Genomic DNA, 24,972 nt, shown 5'->3' on the forward strand with positions numbered 1-24,972 from the left:
GACTGTCTGGGATTCAGAGGGATTGTAGACTGGGGACTGTCTGGGATTCAGAGGGATTATAATCTGGGGACTGTCTGGGATTCAGAGGGATTGTAGATGGGGGGAATCTCTGGATTCAGGGGAGTGTATGGATTCTGATCATTTCGAAATGAAAATTCAGACTTCCAGGTAATAGTTGAAAAAAATTACATGACAAGATTTCACATTTTAAGATGTTTACTGTAACAAACACGCTAAAAGCACGATTAACCAAACTTTGTAGGCAACTGTGGGAATTTTGTAGTGAGAACTCATCTCCTGACTCCCCATAGGATGTCCATTATCCAAAAGGTGAAAATCAGGAATGTGAAGAAGTACTCTTTCCATTTATCTAGAAAAGTACAACTCCAACAGTAGTCAGGAAGCTCAGCAATATCCAGCAGCCCACTGGATCAGCAGTCTATCCACCACCTTCGATATTCACTTCCTCCACCACTGACACACAGTGTATATTATCCACAAAATGCACTCCAGCAACTTGCCAAGCCCCCTTCAATAGCACCTTCCACCCCTGTAACCTTTACCACCAAGAAGCACACATGGAAGGCAGCTCACCACCACCTTCTCAAGGGAACAATTGCTGGCCCAATCGGTGACATCCACATCACATGAACATATAAAAATAAAGACCAAAGATGACACTTCTGCCTTCTAAATAATGAACTGAAGAAACTCTTGCTCAACCTGTCCTGGATGTTAGACAGACAACTTGATGTAACATGGAGAGACTGGAGGAGTTAAGAAAGATGGTGGTGAGCTTGAGCTGGGTGCTAGCAGCATATGTGTGAAGACTGTCACTGTGTTTTGATGAAGTCGCCCAGGGGCAGCGTGTAGAATGAGAAAACATTTGCAAAGATGTTGGAGTCAGTTTTTTTTAAGGAAAGGGGCAGCATGGCTGAAGGAGAGGGGAACAACAGTTGAAGAGAGAGAAACATTAATACGGGAACAGTGAGGGGAATTGGCTGACCAGTTCAGTGGGAATAGTGTTGAGGGAGCAGAAGGTGGGTCTATTGGGCAAAATGAGCTCGGAGTGGGCAAGAGGGGAATTGGGAAAGAAAGTAGAGGATGATGCACCTTCAGGACTTGGGCAGAGAAAGAGCTTTAGAGGAAGTTTGAGCAGGCTTGCTGATGGAAGGGAGGGAAGTGACGGAGACAGATAGCTGTTTGGACAGTTTCTATCTTATCAATGAATCCATAGGCTTTTGCACTTGTTGCTGGAGGTGAGAATGGAGGGAATGGTGGAGAGGAGTTTAAGAAGATGGTTTGCCATAGAGGAGAGAAGCCAGGGTTACTTTTGCATTCTAAGATCTTCCTGGAATAAGGAGCAGTTTTAACAGATGTAAACAGGACTACATGGTGCTTCATGTGCTCCAGGCAGATCTTTGTCAAACCAGATGTGTATCGTTTCAAGTCTGTAACCTTTGAACTTACGGGAATGGAGATGCGTGCATTTACCAACCTTGACTACTTGTACGAGGTCATTAAACTTTTTTCAGCACTGCATCCAGATCCTCAGGGCTACATTATTGGCTTATTCCAAATGGCTTTGTTGAGATCACTTTGGAGTACTGCATACTGCTTTGTCTCTAGACTCGGGAATGATATACTTGCCTTCAAAGGGGGCAGAATATCAGACCGATTCCTAGAATAAGAGAGATGTCTTAAGAGGAGAGATTAATGTGCTGATACTGTCTGGAGTTTAGTAGAATAAGAGTCTAATTATTAGAGGGCTTGGGAAGGCAGTTGCTGAGAGCCTGTTTCTCCTGGCTTGGAGGCACAGAGTCGGGATAAAGGCTTGGCCATTTAGGAATGAAATGAAGGCACGTTTCTTCAATCGGAGGGTTATGAATCTTTTGAATACCCTGTAGATACTCAGTCATTGAGTATGTTCAAACTGAGATAGATACATTCTTAAGGTACATTTGAAGGAGAAGCAGCTGTGGTGAGAAAGTGGAGATGTGGTCAAAGGGCTGAATGGCCAACACTTCCTCCTACCAATCAATGTTTTAGAGAATCACATCAATATTCTGCTTCCTGTCTTCTGGTTTAGTTTAAATATACTCATTGACCCTTGCTGAGTTCAGGTGGTTCTAGTTTAAGATTTATACAATCACTACTTTGGAAAGTTGTCTGAAGTTCTGTGTCATTTCCATGACTGCCATCTTTCCAGTGTTTGTCTCCTCTGTCACTCTCTACACAACAATCCCAACCATTGACATGGCAAAGAAGCTGCACTGGAACCCTACAGACAAGGTAAGCTTTGATCCAAAGTGAACATTTGGGTATACAGGAGTTGTTGAGTGGGAGAGGCAGAGCAGGAGATGAGCATTGGCATAGCAGATGAAAATGTTGAGATCCACCAAAGAAAAATACCTCCTTTCACAAGATGATTTACAGCAGGAATTATACCACAGAGAGCAGCCAATGCACCTTGATTCTCCACCCCACAGTTTGGGAAACCCTGTCTTAATCCCACATAGGCTGTGTTGACAGTGCAAATGTTTGATGGCTTGAATCATTATTCTCCCCTGACCGTGGCCCTGATACCAACAGGTATCACGGGTTCTTCAGAACTTAGCGAAGAACGAACAAAATCTGTTGGGATTCTCAGTTCAGAGATTTGTCAACATATCAGACTCTAAGAAAAAGCTGATGAAACCATTTATACACACATACCGATTTTTAGGCTGGAAAATCCACTGTCTTGCACAATTTGGTGCTAAATTGGCAGGAGGAGCCTTATGTTCGAATGGAAAATTGCACACGATTCGGGAAGGTAGCTGTCTGATATTGAGTTTAAGGCACAGTGTTGGAACGAAATATAGTGATACTACACACTTCAGCAGTGTACAATGTAACGTATAAATGTGTGATACTGACAGAGTGCTCCAGCACAACATTCCACCTTGCAGCTGGACGCAGCTCCCAGCATCCAGCTTATATCACAGCTACTGGAGAGCCTCGAGATTCTGAGATATACCCCACCAGAGGGTAAATGTTACAAACCACAAGGGACACTTGCCCCATTATTCACCAATAGAAGCACATGTAGGAAGTAATGGGATTCGAGAAGGATTTTGCATTAAAGGAACCAGGGTTTTAATGGAAACTGCTCAGTGCTGTGGAGCCAGGCCTACTTGTATCTGAATGCACATAGCATTCATCTCAAGACAGAATTGACAGCTGAAATAGAAATAAATATATGTGATCTGATAACTATTACTGAGACATGGCTGCAGAGTGACAAAGACTGGCACCTGAATATTCAAGTGTATATGACATTTGGGAAGGACAGAAAGCTAGGGGAAGATGGAGGGGTAGCTCTGTTAATTCACAATGACATTGCTACAACATAGAAAGATGACTTTAATTTCGCAGGTCAAGATATAGAATCAGTTTGCATTGAAATGAGAAAAAGCAAAAGTGGGAAATCACTTGTGAGTAGGCCCCCTAATAATAACGTTGTAAGTCAGGGTGTACAGGAAGAAATAATGGGCCTTGTGAGAATAGTGCAGCCACAATCATAGGTGATTTTAATCTACTTATAGGTTGAGCAAATCAGATTGGCAAAGGTAGCCTGGCTGATTATTTAATAAATTATTTTAGGAACAGTTTTTCTTGGAGCAGTATGTATTAGCACCAACCAGAGAGCAGGCTATATGAGATCTAGAAATGTGCAATCACAAAAGATTAATTAATGCCTTTGTAATGAAAGTGATCTAGGTATCAGTGATCATAATATGTTTTAATTTTCACATTCAATTTGAGAGAGCGAGAAATGGATCTAAGTCTTTTGTTTTAAACTTAAATAAGGGCAATTATGAGGGCACGAACACAGAGGTGGCTAAAATGAACTGGGAAATGAGATTCATAGATGAGTCAGTAGAGATACTGGGTCAGACATTTAAGGAGATACTTGAGTTAGTTAGAAGAGGTATATTCCTGTGAGAAAGAAAGACTCTAAGAAAAGGACGCACCATCTGTAGCTAACTAAAGAAGTTAAAGATTGATCAAATTGAAATAAAAAGTGAATAATTCCACAAAGATTAGTGGCAGCTCTGAAGATTGGACAGAATATAAAGAACTACAAAGAATGACTTAAAGATGAATAAGGCAGGAGAAATTAGAGCATGAGAGAAAACGAGCTAGAAACAAAAGCTGCTAGAGGTTTTACAGATATTCAAAGAGTAAATGAACTGGTCGTCGGAGCAGGAATTCCAGAATTTCCCCAGCAGTGGAACCACGAGAGGTCTCCAAAGAGCCTTGGAGAACCCCAAACTTTCTTATCATGTTGAAAACAATTTTTTTTCCTCAGTGAAATAGGTATGAACACAGAAACTAAATATGTACAAGTTTTCTCTAGCTATATGTATTAGGCCACATGTGCATCCCCGCCATAGCCCAAACTCCAATGCCCCTCCTCCTCCCATCAGCCTGCTCCATGTCCCCTTCCCCCTCACACAGCCTCCCCCATGGGAATTTTTTATTACACAATTTCCCTGATTTAAAATTTTCCTTGCGCTCCACTGCGTTGGACTGCTGCCTCTGGCTGTTCCTTCTGCTTCTCCCCCTGCTGCCTCCACTGCTCCTTCTCCCACCATCCATTTTCTCCTCTGCTCCTTCTCCAGCCGCCCAGACCCTGCTCAGTGCCAAAAGCACAAAGATCAAATTGACCAATCAGAGTTGGGATTCCACATGAGCTGACTAGTCAGCCTATCAGAAGTCAATGCTCAGAGCAGCTGGCCTCTGATTGGACAGTTTGATTTTGTTGGGGGTTTTTTTCCAATTAGTGACCGTTGCTCACCTCTCTTTCTGTTTGAATCTTGATGCAGTTTTCTTTAGTTTTCTTCTTTAACTGACTCTCGCGCTCATTTTATGCTCTTTTCATTTCTTTCAGTAAAGAAATACTGGTTCTTTGCTGTTCTTTGTCATGTGTCTCCCTGAGCTTCTGCAGAGGAATCCCATGAGGCCTCTCACTCAACTCTGGGGTTCAACAGGACCCAGTTTGGGAACTCTGCCCTAGAAATAGAGCCTGAGGAATTAATAATAGAAAATAAGGAAGTGAAAGTGCTTTACTTAGATTTCCAAAAGGCACTTGACAAGGTGCTGCATTGGTTACTGCACAAAACCGCAGTTCACAGTGCAGCATATAATATATTAACACGGATAGAGGATTGATTAGCTAAACTAGTCTTTCTTGAGTAACTAGTGGAGTGCCACAGTATCAGTACTGGGTCCTCAATTATTTACAATCAATATCAATGACTTGGATGAAGAAACAAATGTATGGTTGCTAAATTTGCTGATGACACAAAGATTGTGGATAGGATGTAAAGAGACGGCAAAGGGTACAGATAGGTTAAGTGAATGGGAAAAAATGAAGTATAATGTGTGAAAATGTGAACTTGTCTGCGATGGTGAGAATATTAAAGCAGCGTATTGTTTAAATGGAGCAAGATTGGAGAACTAGATGGGGGATTTGGGTATCCTGGTACATGCAGATACAGCAATAATTAGGAATGAAATATAAAAGTAAAGATAGACTCATAGAGGTTTACAGCATGGAAACAGGCCCTTCAGCCCAACTTGTCCATGCTGCCCAGTTCTTAACCACTCACCTAGCTCCATTGCCCACATTTGGCCCATATCCCTCTACACCCATCGTACCCATGCAACCGTCTAAATGTTTTTTAAAAGACAAAATTGTACCTGCCTCTACTACCTCTGGCAACTCGTTCCAGACACTCTCAACCTCTTATAGACCTCTATCAGATCACCCCTAAGTCTCCTACGTTCCTACACTCCAGGGGAAAAAGGTACCAGCCTATCCAGCCTCTCCTTATAACTCAAACCATCAAATCCCAGTAGCATTCTAGTAAATCTTTTCTGCATGCTTTCTAGCTTAATAATATCCTTCCTGTAATAGGGTGACCAGAACTGTACACAGTATTCCAAGTATAGCTTTACTAATGTCTTGTATAACTTCAACAAGACGTCCCAACTTCTGTGTTCAATCTTCTGACCAAGGAAACAAAGCATGCCGAATTCCTTCTTCATCACCCTGTCCACTTTTGACCCCACTTTCAAGGAGCTATGAACCTGTGCTCAAGATCTCTTTGTTCAATAATTCTCCCTAGTGCTCTTCCATTAACTAAGTCCTGCTCTGGTTCGATTTACCAAAATGCATCACCTCATATATATTTAAATTAAACTCCGTCTGCCCTTCATCAGCCCACTGGCCCAATTGATCAAGATCCTGTTGTAATTCTGAATAATCTTCAGTGTCCACAATGCCAACCCTCTCTCTGGCTACCTTCTTGCTCTTTATGTATGTATAAAAAACCTTGGGTATTCCTTAGTCTTGCTGGCCGATTTACTTTTCACGACCCTTTTTAGCCTCCTTACTCTTTGCTTAAGTTTCTTTCTACTTTCCTTGTATTCCACAGTTGCTTTGTGTGTTCCCCGCCTCCTAACCTTGACAAATGCTTCCTTTTTCTCCTTGACTATGCTCACAATATCTCTCTTACCTTTTGTTCTTTTTCTCTCCTTATCCAACAAAAATCCACCCACCTCAGTTTTACTGCAGCATCCGTAGCATTCTGGGAGAGAGTTCCTGATTTCTGCTGTCCCTTCCTGAGTGGCCCAGCTCTAGTTCTGAGATGATGTCGTTCCCCCCCCACCGCATCCCCCCCTGTTCTGGAGCCTTGCCAGAGATGATAAATGCACTGTTTGGAGGGCAGATTGCCCTGGTTGCCGTGCTCAGTGAGTGCGGACTGAGATCCTGGATTAGCTGCTGACCAGTGTTTGTCTTTTCACAGGGCTACACATTGCATCTGGTCAGTACAACCTCGGAATGGTCTCTGGCCTTCTCCTTCCTCAGCTTCTTCCTGACCTATATTCGAGATTTCCAGGTGAGTTTCACCCAGTGAGTTTCAAGTTGGTGCTGATGTACTTTGGTGGAGCTCAGAGCAACTTGTGACCTGCAATACCATCTCACCAAGATGGCAGTGAGCCTAGAAAAGAAGTGAGAAATACATTTGCGTGTCAGAACAACACTAGACTACGCGAGGGAGTGTTCTCCAGGGTTCTCACAATGTTGAGTTGAACTCTGCCAAACCAGACCTACTTTAGCCAGGCAGAGCCCAGAAACTATCCTGCTGCTACTCCAGGTATTAGGAACATAGGAGCATCAGTAGGCCATTCAGCCCGTTGGGTCTGCTCCATTCAGTATCATCGTGGCTGATCATCCACTTCAATACCTTTACCCTGCAATATCCCTTTGTCATAGAATCTCCTCAGTGCAGAAGGAGGCCCATCAAGTCTGCATTGACCACCATCCTGCTACCCAGGCCTTATTCCCGTAACCCCTCATATTAATCCGACTAATCTCCCTGACACTAGCATTAATTTAGCATGGCCAATCCACCTAACTTGCAGATCTGTGGACTGCGGGAGGAAACCAGAGCACCTGGAGGAAACCCACACAGATACGGCAGAATGTGCAAACTCCACACAGACAGTCATCCAAGCAAGGAATCGAACCCGGGTCCCTGGCGCTGTGAGGCAGCAGTGATAACCACTGTGCTGCCCCATTAGCATAGAACCCCTATAGCCCAGAAGGAGGCCATTTGGCCCATCGAGTCTGTACTGACCAGAATCCCACCCAGGGCCTATTTCCATAACACCACACATTTACCCTGCTAATTCCTCTGACACTAGGGTCAATTCAGCGTGGCCAATCCACCTAAACTGCACGTCTTTGGAGTATGTGAGGAAACCAGAGCGCCCAGAAGAAACCCAGGTAGATATGAGGAGAAAGTGCAAACTCCACATAGGCAGTCCACATAGAGGCTGGAATTGAACCTGGGTCCCTGGCATTGTGAGGCAGCAGTGCTAACCACTGTGCTACCATCCCACCGCCAGCTTGAATGTCATTGTCAATCTCTGATTTAAACATACTCAATAACTGAGCTTCTACAGTCCTTTGCAATAAATAATTCCAAAGAATCACAACTCCAAGTAAAAAGACGTCTGTCAGGTTGGCACCAAGCAGCTTCCCCTCATTTTGAAATTGTGTCCCCTTGTTCTAGACTCACCAACTGAGGGGAGATATCTTTGCTGCATCTATCCTGCCTATTCCTTTAAATATTTTGTAGGTTTCATTGAGATCATCTCTCATTCTTCAAAACTCTAGATAATACAGGCCCAATTTACCCAATCTCTCTTCATAAGACAGTCCTGCCATCTCTGTAACAGGTCTGATGGGTCTTTGTTGCACTCCCTCCATGGCAATAACATTTTTTCTGAGGTAAGGGGACCAAAACCGCACACGCTTCTCCAGGTATGGTCTAACCAGGGTTCTATACAATTAAAGTAAAACTTCAATAATCCTATACTCGAATCTTCTTGTGATTAAAGCGTAGCCTTCCATTAATAAAGAGCAAAGAAAAAAGAAAATTACAGCACAGGAACAGGCCCTTCGGCCCTCCAAGCCTGCACCGACCATGCTGCCCGACTTAACTGAAACCTCTTACCCTTCCAGGGACCATATTCCTCTATTCCCATCCAATTCATGTATTTGTCAAGACGCCCTTAAAAGTCACTACCGTATCCACTTCCGCTAACTTCCCCAGCAACGAGTTCAAGGCACTCACTATTCTCTGTGTAAAAAAAAATCTGCCTCGTACATCTCCTTTAAACATTGCCCCTCGCGCCTTAAACCTGTGCCCACTAGTAATTGACTATTCCACCCTGGGAAAAAGCTTCTGACTATCCACTCTGTCCATGCCTCTCATAATCTTGTCGACTTCTATCAGGTCTCCCCTCAACCTCCATCACTCCAGTGAGAACAAACCAAGTTTCTCCAACTTCTCCTCATAGCTAATGCCCTCCATACCAGGCAACATCCTGGTTAATCTTTTCTGTAGCCTCTTCAAAGCCTCCACTTTTATTTTATTTTATTTTATTATTATATTATATTATTTTATTATATTATGTTATATTATTTTACTCACGTGGATAGGTTTATGGATGAAAAGGGATTGGTTTAGGTTAGAGGGTCATTGTTTTTTAACTGGTCGGCGCAACATCGTGGGCCAAATGGCCTGTTCTGCGCTGTAATGTTCTATGTTCTATGTTCCACATGTTTCTGGTTCTGTAGCAACCAGAATTGAACACTGTATTCCAAATGGGGCCTAACCAATGTTCTATAAAGCTGCAACATGACTTGCCAATTTTGGAATTCAGTGCCCTGGTCGATGAAGGCAAGCATGCCAGATGCCTTCTTGGCTATCTTCCCACCTGCATTGCCACTTTCAGTGATCTGTGTACCTGATTCCTTTGCCTATCTATATTCTTAAGAGTTCTGCCATTTACTGTATATTTCCTATCTGTATTAGACCTTCCAAAATGCATTACCTCACATTTATCCGGATTAAACTCCATCTGCCATCTCTCCACCCAAGTCTCCAACTGATCTATATCCTGCTGTATCCTCTGACGGTCCTCATCGCTATCCGCAAATCCACCAATCTTTGTGTCATTCGCAAGCTTATTAATGAACCCAGTTACATTTTCCTCAAATCATTTATATATATTACAAACAGCAAAGACTGATCCCTGAGGAACGACACTTGTCACAGTCATCCATTCAGAAACGCACCCTTCCACTCCTACCCTCAGTCTTCTTTGACTGAGCCAGTTTTGTATCCACATTGCCAGCTCATCTCTGATCCCATGCGACTTCACCTACTGCACCAGTCTGCTATATGAGGGACCTTGTCAAAGGCCTTACTGAAGTCCATGTAGACAACACCTACTGCCTTACCCTCATCAGTCATCTTTGTCACTTCCTCAAAAAACTCGATCAGTTCGTGAGACACAACCGCCCCTTCACAAAACCATGTTGCTTCTCACTAAAACGTCCACTTACTTCCAAGTGCGAATAAATTCTGTCTTGAAGAATCTTCTCCAATAATTTCCTTACCACTGATGCAAGGCTCACCGGCCTGTAATTACCTGGATTATTCTTGCTAACCTTCTTAAACAAAGGAACAACATTGGCTATTCTCCAATCCTCTGGGACCTCCCCTATAATGTAGAGATGCCGGCGTTGGACCGGGGTAAACACAGTAAGAAGTCTCTCAACACCAGGTTAAATGTCGAACAGGTTTTTGTTGGTAGCAAAAGCCACTAGCTTTCGGAGCACTGCTCCTTCGTCAGGTAAGTGGGAGTTCTGTTCACAAACAGGACATATAAAGACACAAATTTACAAAATAATGGTTGGAATGCGAGTCTTTACAGGTAACCAAGTCTTAAAGTTACAGACAATGTGAGTGGAGAGAGCGTTAAGCACAGGTTAAAGAGATGTGTATTGTGTGCAGAAAGGACAGTTAGTAAGATTTTGCAAGCCCAGGCAAGTCGTGGCGGTTACAGATACTGTGACATGAGCCCAAGATCCCGGTTGAGGCCGTCCTCCTGTGTGCGGAGTTTTGCTATCAGTTTCTGCTCAGCGACTCTGCGATGTCGTGTGTAGTGAAGGCTGCCTTGGAGAACGCTTACCCGAAGATCAGAGGCTGAATGCCCATGACCGCTGAAGTGTTCCCCAACAGGAAGAGAACACTCTTGCCTGGTGACCTCCCCTACAGCCAGTGAGGATACAAAAATTTCTCTGAAGGCCCCAGCAATTTCCACCCTTGCCTCTCTCAGTAGTCTAGGGTATATCCCATCAGGCCCTGGGGACTTGTCTACCTTAATGTTCTCAAGAACCCCAATACCATCTTTTTGATTGCAACATGACTCAAACTATCTACATATCCTTTCCCAGACTCATCATCCACCAAGCTCTTTTCTTCGGTGAATACTGACGCAAAGTACTCATTTAATACCTTGCCCATTTCCTCTAGCTCCGCACACAGATTCCCTCCCTTGTCCTTGACTGGGTGAACCCTCTCCTTGGCTACGCTCGTGCTCTTTATATATAAAATGTCTTGGGATTTTCCTTAATCCTGCTGGCCAACGTGACCTCTTTTAGCCCTCCTTACTTAAGTTTCTTCCTACTTTCATAGAAATCATAGAAACCCTACAGTACAGAAGGAGACCAGTTGGTCCATCGAGTCTGCACCAACCACAATTCCACCCAGGCCATACCCCCGTATCCCTACATATTTTACCCACTAACCTACGCATCGCAGGACACTAAGGGACAGTTTTAGCATGGCCAATCAACCTAACTCGCACATCTTTGGACTGTGGGAGGAAACCGGAGCACCTGGAGGAACCCACGCAGACACGACAAGAATGTGCAAACTCCACACAGACAGTGACCCAAACCTGGAATCGAACCCAGGTCCCTGGAGGTGTGAAGCAGCAGTGCTAACCACTGTGCTACCGTACTACCCTTTCCTTGTATTCCACACTTGCTTCATGTGTTCCCAGCCTCCTAGCTTTGACAAATGCTCCCTTTTTCTCTTTGACTCAGCTCACAATATCTCTCGTTATCCAAGGTTCCCAAAACATGCCATAATTATCCTTCATCCTTACAGAAATGTGCCGGTCCTGAATCCCTATCAACTTACACTTGAAAGCCTCCCACATGCCAGATGTTGATTTGCCCTCAAACATCTGCCCCCAATCTACATTCTTTAGTTCCTGTTTGATACTATTGTAATTAGCCTTCCCTCAATTTAGCACCTTAACTTGAGGACTATACTTATCTTTATCCATCAGAATCTTAAAGTTTACTGAATTGTGGTCACTGTTCCCGAACTGCTCCCCTACTGAACATCGACCACCTGGCTAGGCTCATTCCCCAATACCACGTCCACTATGGCCCCTTCCCTAGTTGGACTATCTATATACTGTTTCAAGAAGCTCTCCTGGATGCTCCTTACAAACTCCACCCCATCCATGCCCCTAGCACTAAGTGAGTCCCAGTCAAGTTAAAATCTCCCACTAAAACAACCCTGTTAGTTTGACACCTTTCCAACTGGCAGTTGGGTGGCCTATGACTACACCTTTCCTACTCCTGAGCTCTACCCATATTGCCTCACTATATGGGCCCTCCGAGGTGTCCTCCCAAAGTACAGCTGTGATTTTCTCCTTAACCAGTAGTGCAATCCTCCACCCCTTTTACATCTTCCTCTATCCTGCCTGAAACATCTGTATCCTGGAATTTGAGCTGCCAATCCCGTCCTTCCCTTAACCAAGTCTCTGTAATGGCAACAACATCATAGTTCTCAGTCCTAATCCAAGCTCTAAGGTCATCTGCTGTACACTTCTCACATTGAAACAAATGTACTTCAGTCCACCAGACCCTCTTTGATTAGCAACCTCACTCTGCCCCACTCTGAGTCTTACTGGCTCTACTCTCTGGTTTCCCTTCAGCGAATTCACCTTTGCTCTGGTTCCCACCCCTCTGCCAAACTGGTTTAAATCCTCCCGTGTGACATTAGCAAACCTCCCAGCCAGAATATTTATGCCCTTCCAGTTTAGGTGCAACCCGTCCTTCTTGTACAGGTCCCATCTGCCCCGGAAGAGACCCCAACAGACCAGATATCTGAAACCCTCCCTCCTACACCAGCTGTTTAGCCACATGTTGAGCTGTACTATCTTCCTATTTCTAGCCTCACTTGCTCATGGCTCAGGGAGTAACCCTGAGATCACAACCCGAGAGGTCCTGCTTTTTAACTTTCTGCCTAACTCCCTAAACCGCTGCTGAAGACCTCATCACTCTTTCGACCTGTATCATTAGTACCAATATGTACCACGGCCTCTCACTGTTCACCCTTCAGAATGCTTTCTGTTCATTCAGAGACATCCTGGACCCTGGCACCAGGGAGGCAACATACCATCCTGGAGTCTCTCTCACGTCCACAGAAACACCTATCTGCACCCCTAACTATAAGAGTCCCCTATAACAATTGCTCTAATCCTCTTTGTCCCTCCCAGCTTAACAACAGAGCTGGCCATGGTGCTACTGCTTTGGCTGCTAATTAGCCTTCCTAGTTACCAGAATATTGTTGTTTCAGCTTTTTAGTATTCCACATTGTGATTCGGAATTTCAGTTGTTTTTCTTGATCCTTCTCAGACTATATATTTTTGAAAACTGTAGTTCAAAAGAAACTTTACAACTGGCTGCAAAACTCTCATTTCTGTTCTCCCAATTTCCCCATAAATTGCAGTGCCCGCACTGAAGGTGGGAATATTATGTGTAAACGTGTTGCACTGTAATTATATCCTCCTGCCAGTGGCAGTGCTGTAGATCTCATTTTGCTGTTTTCCCACCTCCCATTTTGTGCAAAACTCCTGTGGTTGTCCCTTGGCCACCTCCCCCTCACCCCTTGATTTATAATATTCTTGCAAACCTCACTCTGCTCCTGACCGCTAATCTTTCTCTGGTGTCCTGCTCCTGAACCTTCTCATCATTCTGAGTAGCACACAGCTGGGACTCAGGAGAGGGGCAGTGAGCGGAGAGCTGGCAAGCGGGAGGCAGCAGGGACCGTGTTCTCAGGTGTAATTTGATCTGCCCCTTCTTCCTTGCAGACAGTTTCCTGCCAGGCCCCAAGCTCTGTATTATGGTGCGTGCACCCTCTGCGCTTGCACTGCCCAGGCACAAAGAGAATTGGATAAATACTTCAGGAGGAAAGATTGCAGGGGGGCTGAGACTAATTGGATTTCCCAACACAAGCATCATGAGTCAAATAGTGACTTTCTGTGCTGTGATACTCTTTTTATTCCAGGAATGATGCATTCATATTTGTGATGTTTGCTGAGGGGTAAATATTGACCGGGACACTGAGGAGAGCTCCCTGCCCCTCTTGAATTGATGGCATGGAATCATAAACAGTCAAAAGGACAATTAAGGGCATGGCACCTCCAAAATTCTGCATCTCCCTCAGCCGTGACTGTAAAATCCAGAAAGAAGTCTCACAACACCTGGTTAAAATCCATTAGGTTTATTTGGTAGCAAACGCCACTAGGTTTCGGAGCTCTGCTCCATCATCAGGTAAGTGGGAGTTCTGTTCAAAAACAGGACATATAAAGACACAAACTCAATTTACTGAATAATGATTGGAATGAGCCTTTACAGCTAATCAAGTCTTAAAGGTACAGACAGTGTGAGTGGAGAGAGCGTTAAGCACAGGTTAAAGAAATGTGTATTGTCTCCAGTCAGGACAGTTAGTGAGGTTTTGCACACCCAGGCAAGTCATGGGTGTTACAGATAGTGTGACGTGAACCCAAGATCCCGGTTGAGGCTGTCCTCATGTGTGCGGAACTTGGCTATCAGTCTTTGCTCAGCGACTCTGCGCTGTTGTGGGTTGTGAAGGCCGCCTTGGAGAACGCATACCTGAGGATCAGAGGCCGAATGCCCGTGACCGCTGAAGTGTTCACCAACAGGAAGAGAACACTCTTGCCTGGTGATTGTTGAGCGGTGTTCATTCGTCTGTTGTCATAGCGTCTGCATAGTCTCCCCAGTGTACCATGCCTCGGGACATCCTTTCCTGCAGCATATCAGGTTGACAATGTTGGCCGAGTTGCAAGAATATGTACCGTGTACCTGGTGGATGGTATTCTCACGTGTGATGATGTCATCCATGTTGATGATCCGGCATGTCTTGCAGAGGTTGCTGTGGCAGAGTTGTGTGGTGTTGTGGTCACTGTTCTCCTGAAGGCTGGGTAGTTTGCTGCGGACAGTGGCCTGTTTGAGGTTGTGCGGTTGTTTGAAGGCAAGAAGTGGGGGTGTGGAGATGGCCTTGGCAAGATGTTCATCTTCATCAATGACATGTTGAAGACTCCAGAGAATATGTCGTAACTTCTCCACTCTGGGGAAGTACTGGACAACGAAGGGTACTCTGTCCGCCGTGTCCCATGTATGTCTTTTGAGGAGGTCGGTGCGGTTTTTGGCTGTGGCACGTCGGAACTGTCGATCGATGAGTCGAGCACCATATCCTGTTCTTATGAGGGCATCTTTCAGCGTCTGGAGGTGTCTGTTGCAATCCTCCTCATCTGAGCAGATCCTGTGTATACGGAGAGCTTGTCCATAGGGAATGGCTTCTTTAACGTGTTTAGGGTGGAAGCTGGAGAAGTGGAGCATCGTCAGGTTGTCCGTGGGCTTAGGATACAGTGAGGTGCTGAGATGACCGTCCTTGATGGAGATGCATGTGTCCAAGAATGCAACTGATTCCAGAGAGTAGTCCATGGTGAGTCTGATGGTGGGATGGAACTTGATGTCATCATATAATTGTTTCAGTGATTGCTCACCATGAATCCAAAGGGAGAAAATGTCATCGATGTATCTAGTGTATAGCATTGGTTGAAGGTCCTGTGCGGTGAAGGAGTCTTGTTTGAACCTGTGTATGAAGATGTTGGCATATTGAGGTGCAAATTTGGTCCCCATGGCTGTTCCATGTGTCTGGATGAAGAACTGGTTGTTGAAAGTGAAGACATTGTGGTCCAGGATGAAGCGAATGAGTTGTAAAATTGCATTGGAGATTGGCAGTTGTCAGCGTTGAATACTGAGGCAGTTGCAGCAATGCCATCGTTGTGGGGGATGCTGGTGTACAGTGCTGAGACATCCATTGTAACGAGGAGTGCTTCTGGTTCAACTGCTCCATGTGTGCTGAGTTTCTGTAGGAAGTCCGTAGTGTCGCGACAAAAGCTGGGGGTCTTTTGTACAGTGGGTTTCAGGATGCCCTCGTTGTAGCCGGAGAGGTTCTCTCACAGGGTCCCGTTGCCCGATATGATGGGACGGCCGGATGTGTTTGTCTTGTGTATCTTTGCGAGGCAGTAGAGATCTCCAATGCGGGGAATCCGTGGGATGAGAGCACGGAGGGTGCTCTGAAGGTCCTGATCAAAGGTTTTGATCAATGTTGAGTTGACGGGTGTGTTCTTTGGTCGGATCTGCGAGTAACTGTCTGTAGTGTTCCTCGTTGTTCAGTTGTCAGTACACTTCTTTGCAGTAATCTGTTCTGTTCAGTATGACAGTTTATCTTCTGGTTTGATGACAATGTTGCGGTCGGTCTTGAGAGGGTGGATGGTGTTGCGTTGTGCTTGGGTGATGTTTGGGGCTGTCTTGTGAGTGCGGCTGATGAATCTGTTGTTGACACACCTCCTGCTGGCTTGGGCATACATGTCAAATCAAGGGCAGTGGCCTTCCAGAGGAGTCCAGTTGGATTCTTTCCTCTTCGGTTAGTGTACTGCAGTTCTCTCTATCGGCTGTTCCAGTTCATTAGCTGTCTCGTTGTATTCGCTGTTGACCTCTTGGGGTTTGTGGAAGAACTCCCGCAGCCTCATTCGCCTGACAAATTCCTCTGCAAGACTAATGGGGTCTATTTTGGTGGTGGGGCAAAAATTGAGCCGTTGGCTGAGAACTTCAGTTTCATCTGGTTGAAGTGTGTAGTCCGACAAGTTGACAGTGGACTTCCCTGCGGTGGTACTGTTTTCTACTGTGGTACTGGGGAGGCTTGGTTGCTGCTGGCGGTGGTGATGCCGAGTTTCTCAAGTTTCCTGTTCTTGGTGTGCATGCAGATGGTGTAGTTCCTTTGTCTCATCTGCTTGGCAGAGTTTCACAGCTGGTCTGTGCCCTGAGTGCAAGTTGAGAATATGGACTCTATCTTGGTTTCCAGGTTGCAGCGTTTGCTGTAGAGCTGGTGTATGAGGTGGTTGAGGAGTGTGAGAGAGGTGCGATGGTACCACAGTAGAAAGCAGTACCAACATCCCCCACGACGATGGCATTGCTGCAACTGTCTCAGTACTCATGGCTGACAACTGCCAGTTTCCAGATGCAATTTTACAACACATCCGCTTCATCCTGGAACACAATGTCTTCACTTTGAACAACCAGTTCTTCATCCAGACACATGGAACAGCCATGGGGACCAAATTCGCACCTCAATGTGCCAACATCTTCATGCACAGGTTCAAACAAAACTTCTTCACCATACAGGACCTTCAGTTGATGCTATACACTAGATACATTGATGACATTTTCTTCCTTTGGACTCATGGTGAACAATCACTGAAACAACTATATGATGGCATCAGCAAGTTCCATCCCACCATCAGACTCACCATGGACTATTCTCCGGAATCAGTTACATTCTTGGACGCACGCATCTCCAGTAAGGACGGTCACTTCAGCACTTCACCATACCGCAAACCCACGGAAAACCTCACGATGCTCCACTTCTCCAGCTTCCACCCTAAACACATTAAAGAAGCCATCCCCTACGGACAAGCCCGCCGTATACACAGGATCTGCTCAGATGAGAATCGCAACAGACACCTCCAGACATTGAAAGATGCCTTCATAAGAACAGGATATGGCACTCGACTTGTTCCGACACGCCACAGCAAAAAACCGCACAGACCTCTTCAGAAGACAAACGGTGGACAGAGTACCCTTCGTCGTCCAGCACTACCCCGGAGCGGAGAAACTACGACATCTTCTCTGGAGTCTTCAACATGTCATTGATACCGACGAACATTGCGTCAAGGCCATTCCCACACCCCCACTTCTTCAAATAACCGCACAACCTCAAACAGACCGTTGTCCACAGCAAACTACCCAGCCTTCAGGAGAACAGTGACCACGACACCACACAACCCACAGCAACCTCTGTAAGACATGCTGGATCATCAACATGGTTGCCATCATCTGACATGAGAACACCATCCACCAGGTACACGATACATACCTTGCAACTCGGCCAACGTGGTCAACCTGATACACTGCAGGAAAGAATGTCCTGAGGCATGGTGCACTGGGGATTCCGTGCAGACGCTATGAATGAACACCACTCGACCTTCACCAGGCAAGACTGTTCTCTTCCTGTTGGGGAACACTTCAGTGATCACGGGCATTCAGCCTCTAATCTCCGGGTAAGCGTTCTCCAAGGCAGTCTTCACACCACACAATAGTGCAGAGTCGCTGAGCAGAGACTGATAGCCAAGCTCTGCATAAATGAGGACGGTCTCAAACGGGATCTTGGGTTTATGTCCACACTATCTGTAACCCCCATGACTTGACTGGACTTGCAAAATCTCACTTACTGTGCTGTCTGGAGACAATACACATCTCTTTAATCTGTGCTTAACGCTCTCTCCACTCACATTGTCTGCACCTTTAAGACTTGATTAGATGTAAAGACTCGCATTCCAATCATTATGCATGTAAATTAAGTTTGTGTCTTTATATGCCCTGTTTGTGATCAGAACTCCCACTCATCTGATGAAGGAGCAGTGCTCCGAAAGCTAGTGGCTTTTGATACCAAATAAACCTGTTGGCCTTTAACCTGGTGTTGAGAGACTTCTTACTGTGTTTACCCTAGTTCAACGCCGGAATCTCCACATTATGTAAAATACAGCCCAATGACAGTCTCAACTCCATCAAAAACCATGACTGTACAATCCAGCTGGGTGTTTAATGGATTAAAAAGAATAAACGTTCTTCTTGCTGATTTGAAATCTGCTGTATGTTGCCATGGCAACCTCTCTAATTCTCTCCTCTTCTCTCACCTTAAACAGAAGATCACCTTGCACGCGGAAGTGGCTTTACACAGCGACAGTCTATATGACAGACTCCCGGTGCACACGCACATTGGAGAGCATAGTCCACTGCTTGCAGGCAGCCTGTGACTACCCACACACACCAGGAGCTATCCTTCAAACCAGCCTGAAGTGCCTCGTCTTTTCCCAAAGGCCATTTTAACTTGATTTTTTAACCCATTTTTGTATCACAGGTGGACTGATTCTGTTTTTGGTTCTTACTTTTCAGGATATTGATTAGAGACAAGTTTAAAGTTTAGTTATGAACAAAATATAATAATTATTCACCTGATGTTTCTAATACCGTCCTTGGAGAGGCTGACTAGGCCGCAGACCATGATGCTTTGCACCAGAGGAGACTATTGTTGGACTAAGCTCAGTGGCCTCATCAATCCTGATTGGCCAGAATTAAAGAACAGGATCAAAGGATTGCATCAAAACAATGATTCAAGGGAACGCAGATCAAAGAAATGGTGGACAGAATCTGCCTGGGTAGGCAACAGTAGCCTGGATGTGTTTCTCATACATGGGGATCTGTTGTGTTGCCGCTGACGGTTACTGAATAAGCAGTGGATTGATGGGCTGAAAGGAAATAGAATCTCACATTGTCCTCCTGACAAGAGGCTGGAGTGAGAGCAACAACTTCAGGCCTGGCCAATTACCATGGAGACACATTTCAACCTACCAGAATGAATATTGTCAACCCTGAGATTTGTTTCGTCAGTGTTTAATCATGAATTAAAAATTAATTTGCAAAACAAGTTTGGGAAGCCCAGGACTTGGGTTCAAATTCTGTCCAGTACAAGATGAAATTTGCCTTTCAAATGAATTTGGTCTCAGTCTCAACCCACAAGCACTCAGCACCGAATACGAAACTGATACACCAGGAGAGGGCTTGGATAACTACTGTGGGCCACTGATCCCAAGATAAGGGGTAGAGTACGTAGACTGGTTACAGGGAAGCAGTTTACTCTGTATCTAACCCTATGCTGTACCTATCCTGGAAGTGTTTAATGAGGAACAGTGTAGAGGGAACTTTACTTTGTATTTAACCTCGTGCTGTACCTGTCCTGGGCGTGTTTGATGGGAACAGTGTAGAGGGAAATTTACTCAGAATTTCACTTGTTTTTTCCTGATCCTAATTTCACTCAGACCGTATGTTTAAATTTTAAAATTATAAATTTGAGTGCCCACACTGAAGTTGGGAATATTGTGTGTAAATGTGTCACACTGTACTTCCTCCTGTCTGAGGCAGTGCTGTGGAGCCTCATTTTGCTGTTTCCAACTTCCCATTTTGTGCAAAACTCCTGTGGTCGAAACAGGAGTGTATTGTGACACCTTCCTGGCCGGTCTCCCATATTCTATCTCTGTAAACCTGGTGACATTCCAAAACTCCACTGCCTGTGTCCTAACTTGCACCAAGTCTTGTTCACCCTACATTAGCTCTCTGTCAGACAACATCTCGATTTTAAAATTCTGCTGCTTGTTTTCAAATTCCTCTATGATCTCCATAATTTCCTCCAGCCCCATAACCTTATAAGATATTCAACAAAAGAAAGAGACAGAAAGCAGGAATGTACAGGCCAGTTAGTCTAACACCTTTCACAGGGAAAATTCTAGTCGTAGAACATTGAGAAAATCATAATGCAATCAGATAGAGCCAACATGGTTTTGTGAAAGAGAAATCACATTTGATGAATCATTAGAGTTCTTTGAGGATGTAACGAACAAGGTGGATAGAGGGGAACCTGTACATGTAGATGTAGTGTACTTGGATTTCCAAAAGACATTCAATAAGTCGTCAAAGGTTACGAGTCAAGAGCTCATATTGTAAAGGTAGCATGGATCGAGGATTGGTGAGCAAACAGGATTAAAGCTAAATGGATTACTTTTGGGTTGGTAAACTCTAACTAGTGGAGTGCCGCAGGTATCAGCGCTGGGGCTTTAACGATTTACAGTCTTGGGTGCAGGGACAGAATGTACGGTTCTTAACTTGGCTGATGGCACAATGGTCAGAAAATAAGTTGCAAACAGGACACAAATGCCAGAATTCTACCACCCAACATGGAATTGGGGGGATGGTGGGTGGAGGGGTTGGGGGGGGGGAGGTGGGTGGAGGGGTTGGGGGGGTGGTGGAGGGGGGAGGTGGTGGGAGGAGGGGGGGGTGGCTGACAACAGAAATGTCCATTGACCTCAGGTGGGAATTTCCGGTCTCACTCAAGCGAGGCTATAAAATCCTGTCCAAGGAGCCCACAAAGGGATGAAGGTAGGTGAAGTATTTGTTACTCAGTGGGAACAGTAAAAGTAATTAAAGAGTTAACATCAAACACTAATCTGGCAACAGAAGGAAATGGCCTAATCTGTGCTGCAGGTGATTATCGATGACAGGAAATGCCTTTCAGTCAGTGTGTGTGTGGTGTCACTGCAATGTTACCTGCAGGCCCAGAGCTGGAGAGTGTGTTTATTTCTCGGAAACGTCTGGTACAGACTGGTTGGAAGAGTTTGCATTGCTATAGCACCTTACCCCACTTCAGGACATCGCTGAATGTTGGCGAAGTATAGTTACTGTTCTAACGCAGCAGCCATTGATGCACAGTAAGATCCCATACACAACAAAATGATCAGATAATCAAAATATTGAGTGGGTCACAGGAATCCCTGCTCCTCTATGCACTGTACTGTGGGATTCGCTATGCTCACCTGGGAGGTCTGATGAGGCTTCAGTTCAGGACCTTAGCCAAAGACAGCACCTCTGATAGTGCAGCACACCCTCAGCACTGGACTGGAGAGTCACTCTCGTTGTGTTCCATTGATTTGAGCAAAGAACAACACAGCATAGGAAACAGGCCCTTTGGCCCAACAAGCCCGCACTGCCATTTTAACATTGTGAGTGCCCTCTTCTACCTATGACCTTTGTCTACGCCTATTGGACTCCACAATAAAGGAATTATAATCAGATTGAGGGACGCCTAATTTAGGGACAATTTGAGTGGGAACTGAACCCACAATCTGACCCAGAGGCAAGAATGCTACCATTGAGCCATATCTAACACTGTACTGCCCAGTTACTTGAAATTCTCTCAGCATAGGTGCTGGGATACAGCTGTATTGCCACAAGAATGAAGCATGAGGCTTGTGTAATCTTGCAACAGATACTGAACTGTGTCTGCAGCCAAAGATCTCCCACAAGCTTTTATTTGCTCAGGATGGAACTATTCTTTTGATTTGAGTTCACAAATAAACCATTTTTTTTACATTAAGCCAGCTATTCCTAAATTCACTCTCAGGGTGCAGGTTTCCAAGTTGAACTGCTGCAGTCCATGTGCTTTAGGTACGTTCAGTGTTAAGGAGAGTGTTCCAGGATTTTGACCCAGCGACAGTGAAGGATTGCAATATATTTCCAAATAGTACAGTGAATGGTTTGAAGGAGAACTTGCAGGTGATGGTGTTCCCAAGTATCAGCTGTCCTTGTTCTTCTAGATGGTAACAGTCGTGAGTTTGGAGGAAGCTGACAAATTGCTGCAGTGCATCTTTAGGTCATGCACGCTGTGTCCGTGATGGAGGGAGAGAATGTCTATAGCAGATTCTAATCTCTTTCATTCTCTTTGGCATTCATTTGAAAGGAAGGTTTTCCCTGTTAGGGGAACCCTGAGGGGTTCTGATTTATTGGGCAGAATCTTGTGAGGTGCTGAGAGTGGGAAACAAGGTGGCCGGTGACTGGGTGACTTAATTGTGGAGAAGGCCCAAAGTCATGTCCCTGTTGATGGAATGAAACTGCAATAATACATTGGTGACAGCGGATCAAACTTTGCAACACCAAACATCAGGAATCTTTTTAATATATTTGAGTGTTGTGCATGCCCATTAAAGGGCAAGCTTGGCAAAATTAAGTGTAATTTTCCAATCGTCAAAGAGAAACATGCTTTAGAATTCACGACAGCTTAAACATGGCGTGTGGCAAGGGAGGTTGTTGGATTTGTCATGAGTAGGAGCTACTGTTTATAGTGATCTTTGTTTAGCTACTAGGGAGGAATGTTACAGACAGGCCAAGGTGTACTGAAACCTCCACTCTAAACCCTTTCTAGTGATCAATGTGATTTATTTTGAAAGGGTAGATCTGTGTGTTTCTAAATTGCTAGTGTGTGGTCAAAATTAAATACCAGCAGCATACTTTTGTGGGTTTAAACAAAGAGGATCATTTATTCACATACTTATGAAAGATCTCAAGACTTGTCAATCACACACTCAGGAAAAATAGAGAAGGTAATGCACTTCTATAAGTGTGCAGAGAGATGAAGGATTATGTAGGAAAGGTCAGTGATAAAGTCTGAGAGTTGAAGGAAGTCAAAGATAATAGAGGGAAGGCTGAGGGTGATGGATGGATAGTGGTGAATAATGAGGGGTTGCTGGGGCAGTTCCACTGCACCAAGGGAAAGCACGAGGTCGATAATAGCTGTCAGGTGTGATGGGGATGTGTTGAATGTCACTAAAGGTAATGGGTGTTGGAGGAAAAGTCAAAGATAATCAAGAGGGAACACAGAGTAGTGATTTCCTGTGGATGTTCACAAATGTGGCTGCATCAAGAGTTCACTACAATGAACCTTGACAATGGAATTGACAGTAAAAAGTCTGACAACACCAGGTTTGTCAGACTTTTTACTGTGTTTACGCCAGTCCAACGCCGGCATACCCACATCATGACTACTAATGGAATTGACCACAGAGTGGGTGAAAATCAGGCTGTGGTCAATGTTAACTTTTTTGTTTGTTCATGAGATGTGGGCATCACTGGCTGGGCCATCATTTAATGCCCATTCCTGAGGCAATTAAGAGTCAACCACATTGTTTTGACCCTGGAGTCACATGTAGGCCAGAGCAGGTAAGGATGGTGACGTCCTTCCTTAAAGGACATTAGTGAACCAGATGGGTTTTTACAACAATCGACAATGGTTTCATAGTCATCATCAAACTGTTAATTCAAGATTTCATATTTCACCAGTGGTGGAATTTGAACCCAGGTCCCCAGAATATTATACCTCTGGGTCTCTGGATTACAAGTCCAATCACTATCCCAAAGAATAGAAGTCCCATTGGTCAAAAGTGCTCAGGACAGGAGGGAGGATCTCCCTGGGAAACAGGACTGCTCAAATTCTCAGAGAGCCTGAAGAAGAACCTCCAGGGAGACATTGTTGAAACGTGGGGCCACTCCTTCTGCTCAGACGTTTCCCAATTTTGTGAGGGGTAGCAGCTGCCCCTCATGTGGACTGAAGGTGGCAATAGCTCTACGGGTTGAGGTGACAGTGAGAATATTGTAGCTGGATTACAGGGGCAAATATCTATCAGAGTGCCCTTTATATATGGCTCTTTGGATGTTCGATCCCATGAAGTAATAATGTGGCAGTCAAGTTCCTTCCTGTAGGGAGGTTGTCGCTCACAGAACAGTGCCTCTTAAATAAATCTTATAAATAAATATTCAGCAGTTAACAACAAGTCTATATTAACTGCTAATAACTGTATGCATGTACACAGTAAAGGGAACAGGTAAGAAACTGTGTTCATTTCTAGGTCTACGTATGTTTCTGCATAACATCACACTGACCCTTGGTCTGGGTCATGTGTTTCTTACTTCACTGCACAGGCAGTACTGTCCTCAGTCCCACAATAACCATGTGTGTGCCAGACCTTTAAGCTAGTTTGCTTCATGTCTTACATTGTTGTCAGCCTCATTATTTACATTGATGTTAAGACATTATTGCTATTACTACATTCTCACTGCTCCATCTCCTCCTTCGAATCCTTGAATTTATAGGTTCAAGCAGCCTGGAGGCCTTACAGTCCTTCCATTTAAGAAAACGTACTAGTTAAGAGAAAGACAAGTAGAAAGTTTTTCTCTTAGAGGGTGGTGAGTCTCTAGAACTCTCTTCCTCAAAAGGCAGTGGAAGCAGAGACTTTGAATATTTTTAAGGCAGATCTAGTTGATTCTTGATATGGGGGTGGGGGGTGTGTGTGGTGGTTGGAAGGTTAACTGAGACAGGAATGTAGAGCTGAGGTTACGGTCATATCAGCCATGATCTAACTGAATGGTGGACAGGCTCAAGTGGCCAAGGCTGAGATGACCACCTGAATTAGACCAGGGAGTCTGAGATGACCAGCCATCCAATGATATGGAGGTTAGGTGGATTGGCTATGGTAAATGTCTGGGGTTATGGGGATAGGGTGGGGGAAAGGGCTTGTGTAAGCTACTCTGTCAGAGAAAGTTGGTGCCTTTTGCACTGTAGGGATTAAATGAAATAGTGAATTCCACAGGTTGACCATTCTCTGGGTGAAGAAATATCTCAGTTCTAAAACATTTACCTCACGTCCTTAGACTGTGTCCCCTGGTTCTGA

The 24,972-nt window shown here is 44.8% G+C and overlaps 1 protein-coding gene across 2 annotated transcripts in view; it reads left to right on the forward strand.

The window, feature by feature from the left end:
- The window catches only part of LOC145356855 (DNA damage-regulated autophagy modulator protein 2-like), a 97,372-nt gene extending 78,028 nt beyond the window's left edge, over window positions 1-19,344 (forward strand). For both annotated transcript variants that reach the window (XM_080209791.1, XM_080209789.1), the window contains 3 exons: window positions 2,210-2,292; window positions 6,858-6,950; window positions 18,565-19,344. In XM_080209791.1, coding sequence (XP_080065917.1) covers window positions 2,210-2,292; window positions 6,858-6,950; window positions 18,565-18,675 — 287 coding nt within the window. In that variant the 3' untranslated portion in view covers window positions 18,676-19,344. The remainder of the gene's footprint in view (window positions 1-2,209; window positions 2,293-6,857; window positions 6,951-18,564) is intronic.
- The last annotated feature ends 5,628 nt before the right edge of the window (window positions 19,345-24,972 follow it).

The sequence above is a fragment of the Carcharhinus amblyrhynchos genome, chromosome 22, assembly GCF_965287045.1.
Source record: "Carcharhinus amblyrhynchos chromosome 22, sCarAmb.v2.hapA, whole genome shotgun sequence".
Taxonomy (NCBI): Eukaryota; Metazoa; Chordata; class Chondrichthyes; order Carcharhiniformes; family Carcharhinidae; genus Carcharhinus; species Carcharhinus amblyrhynchos.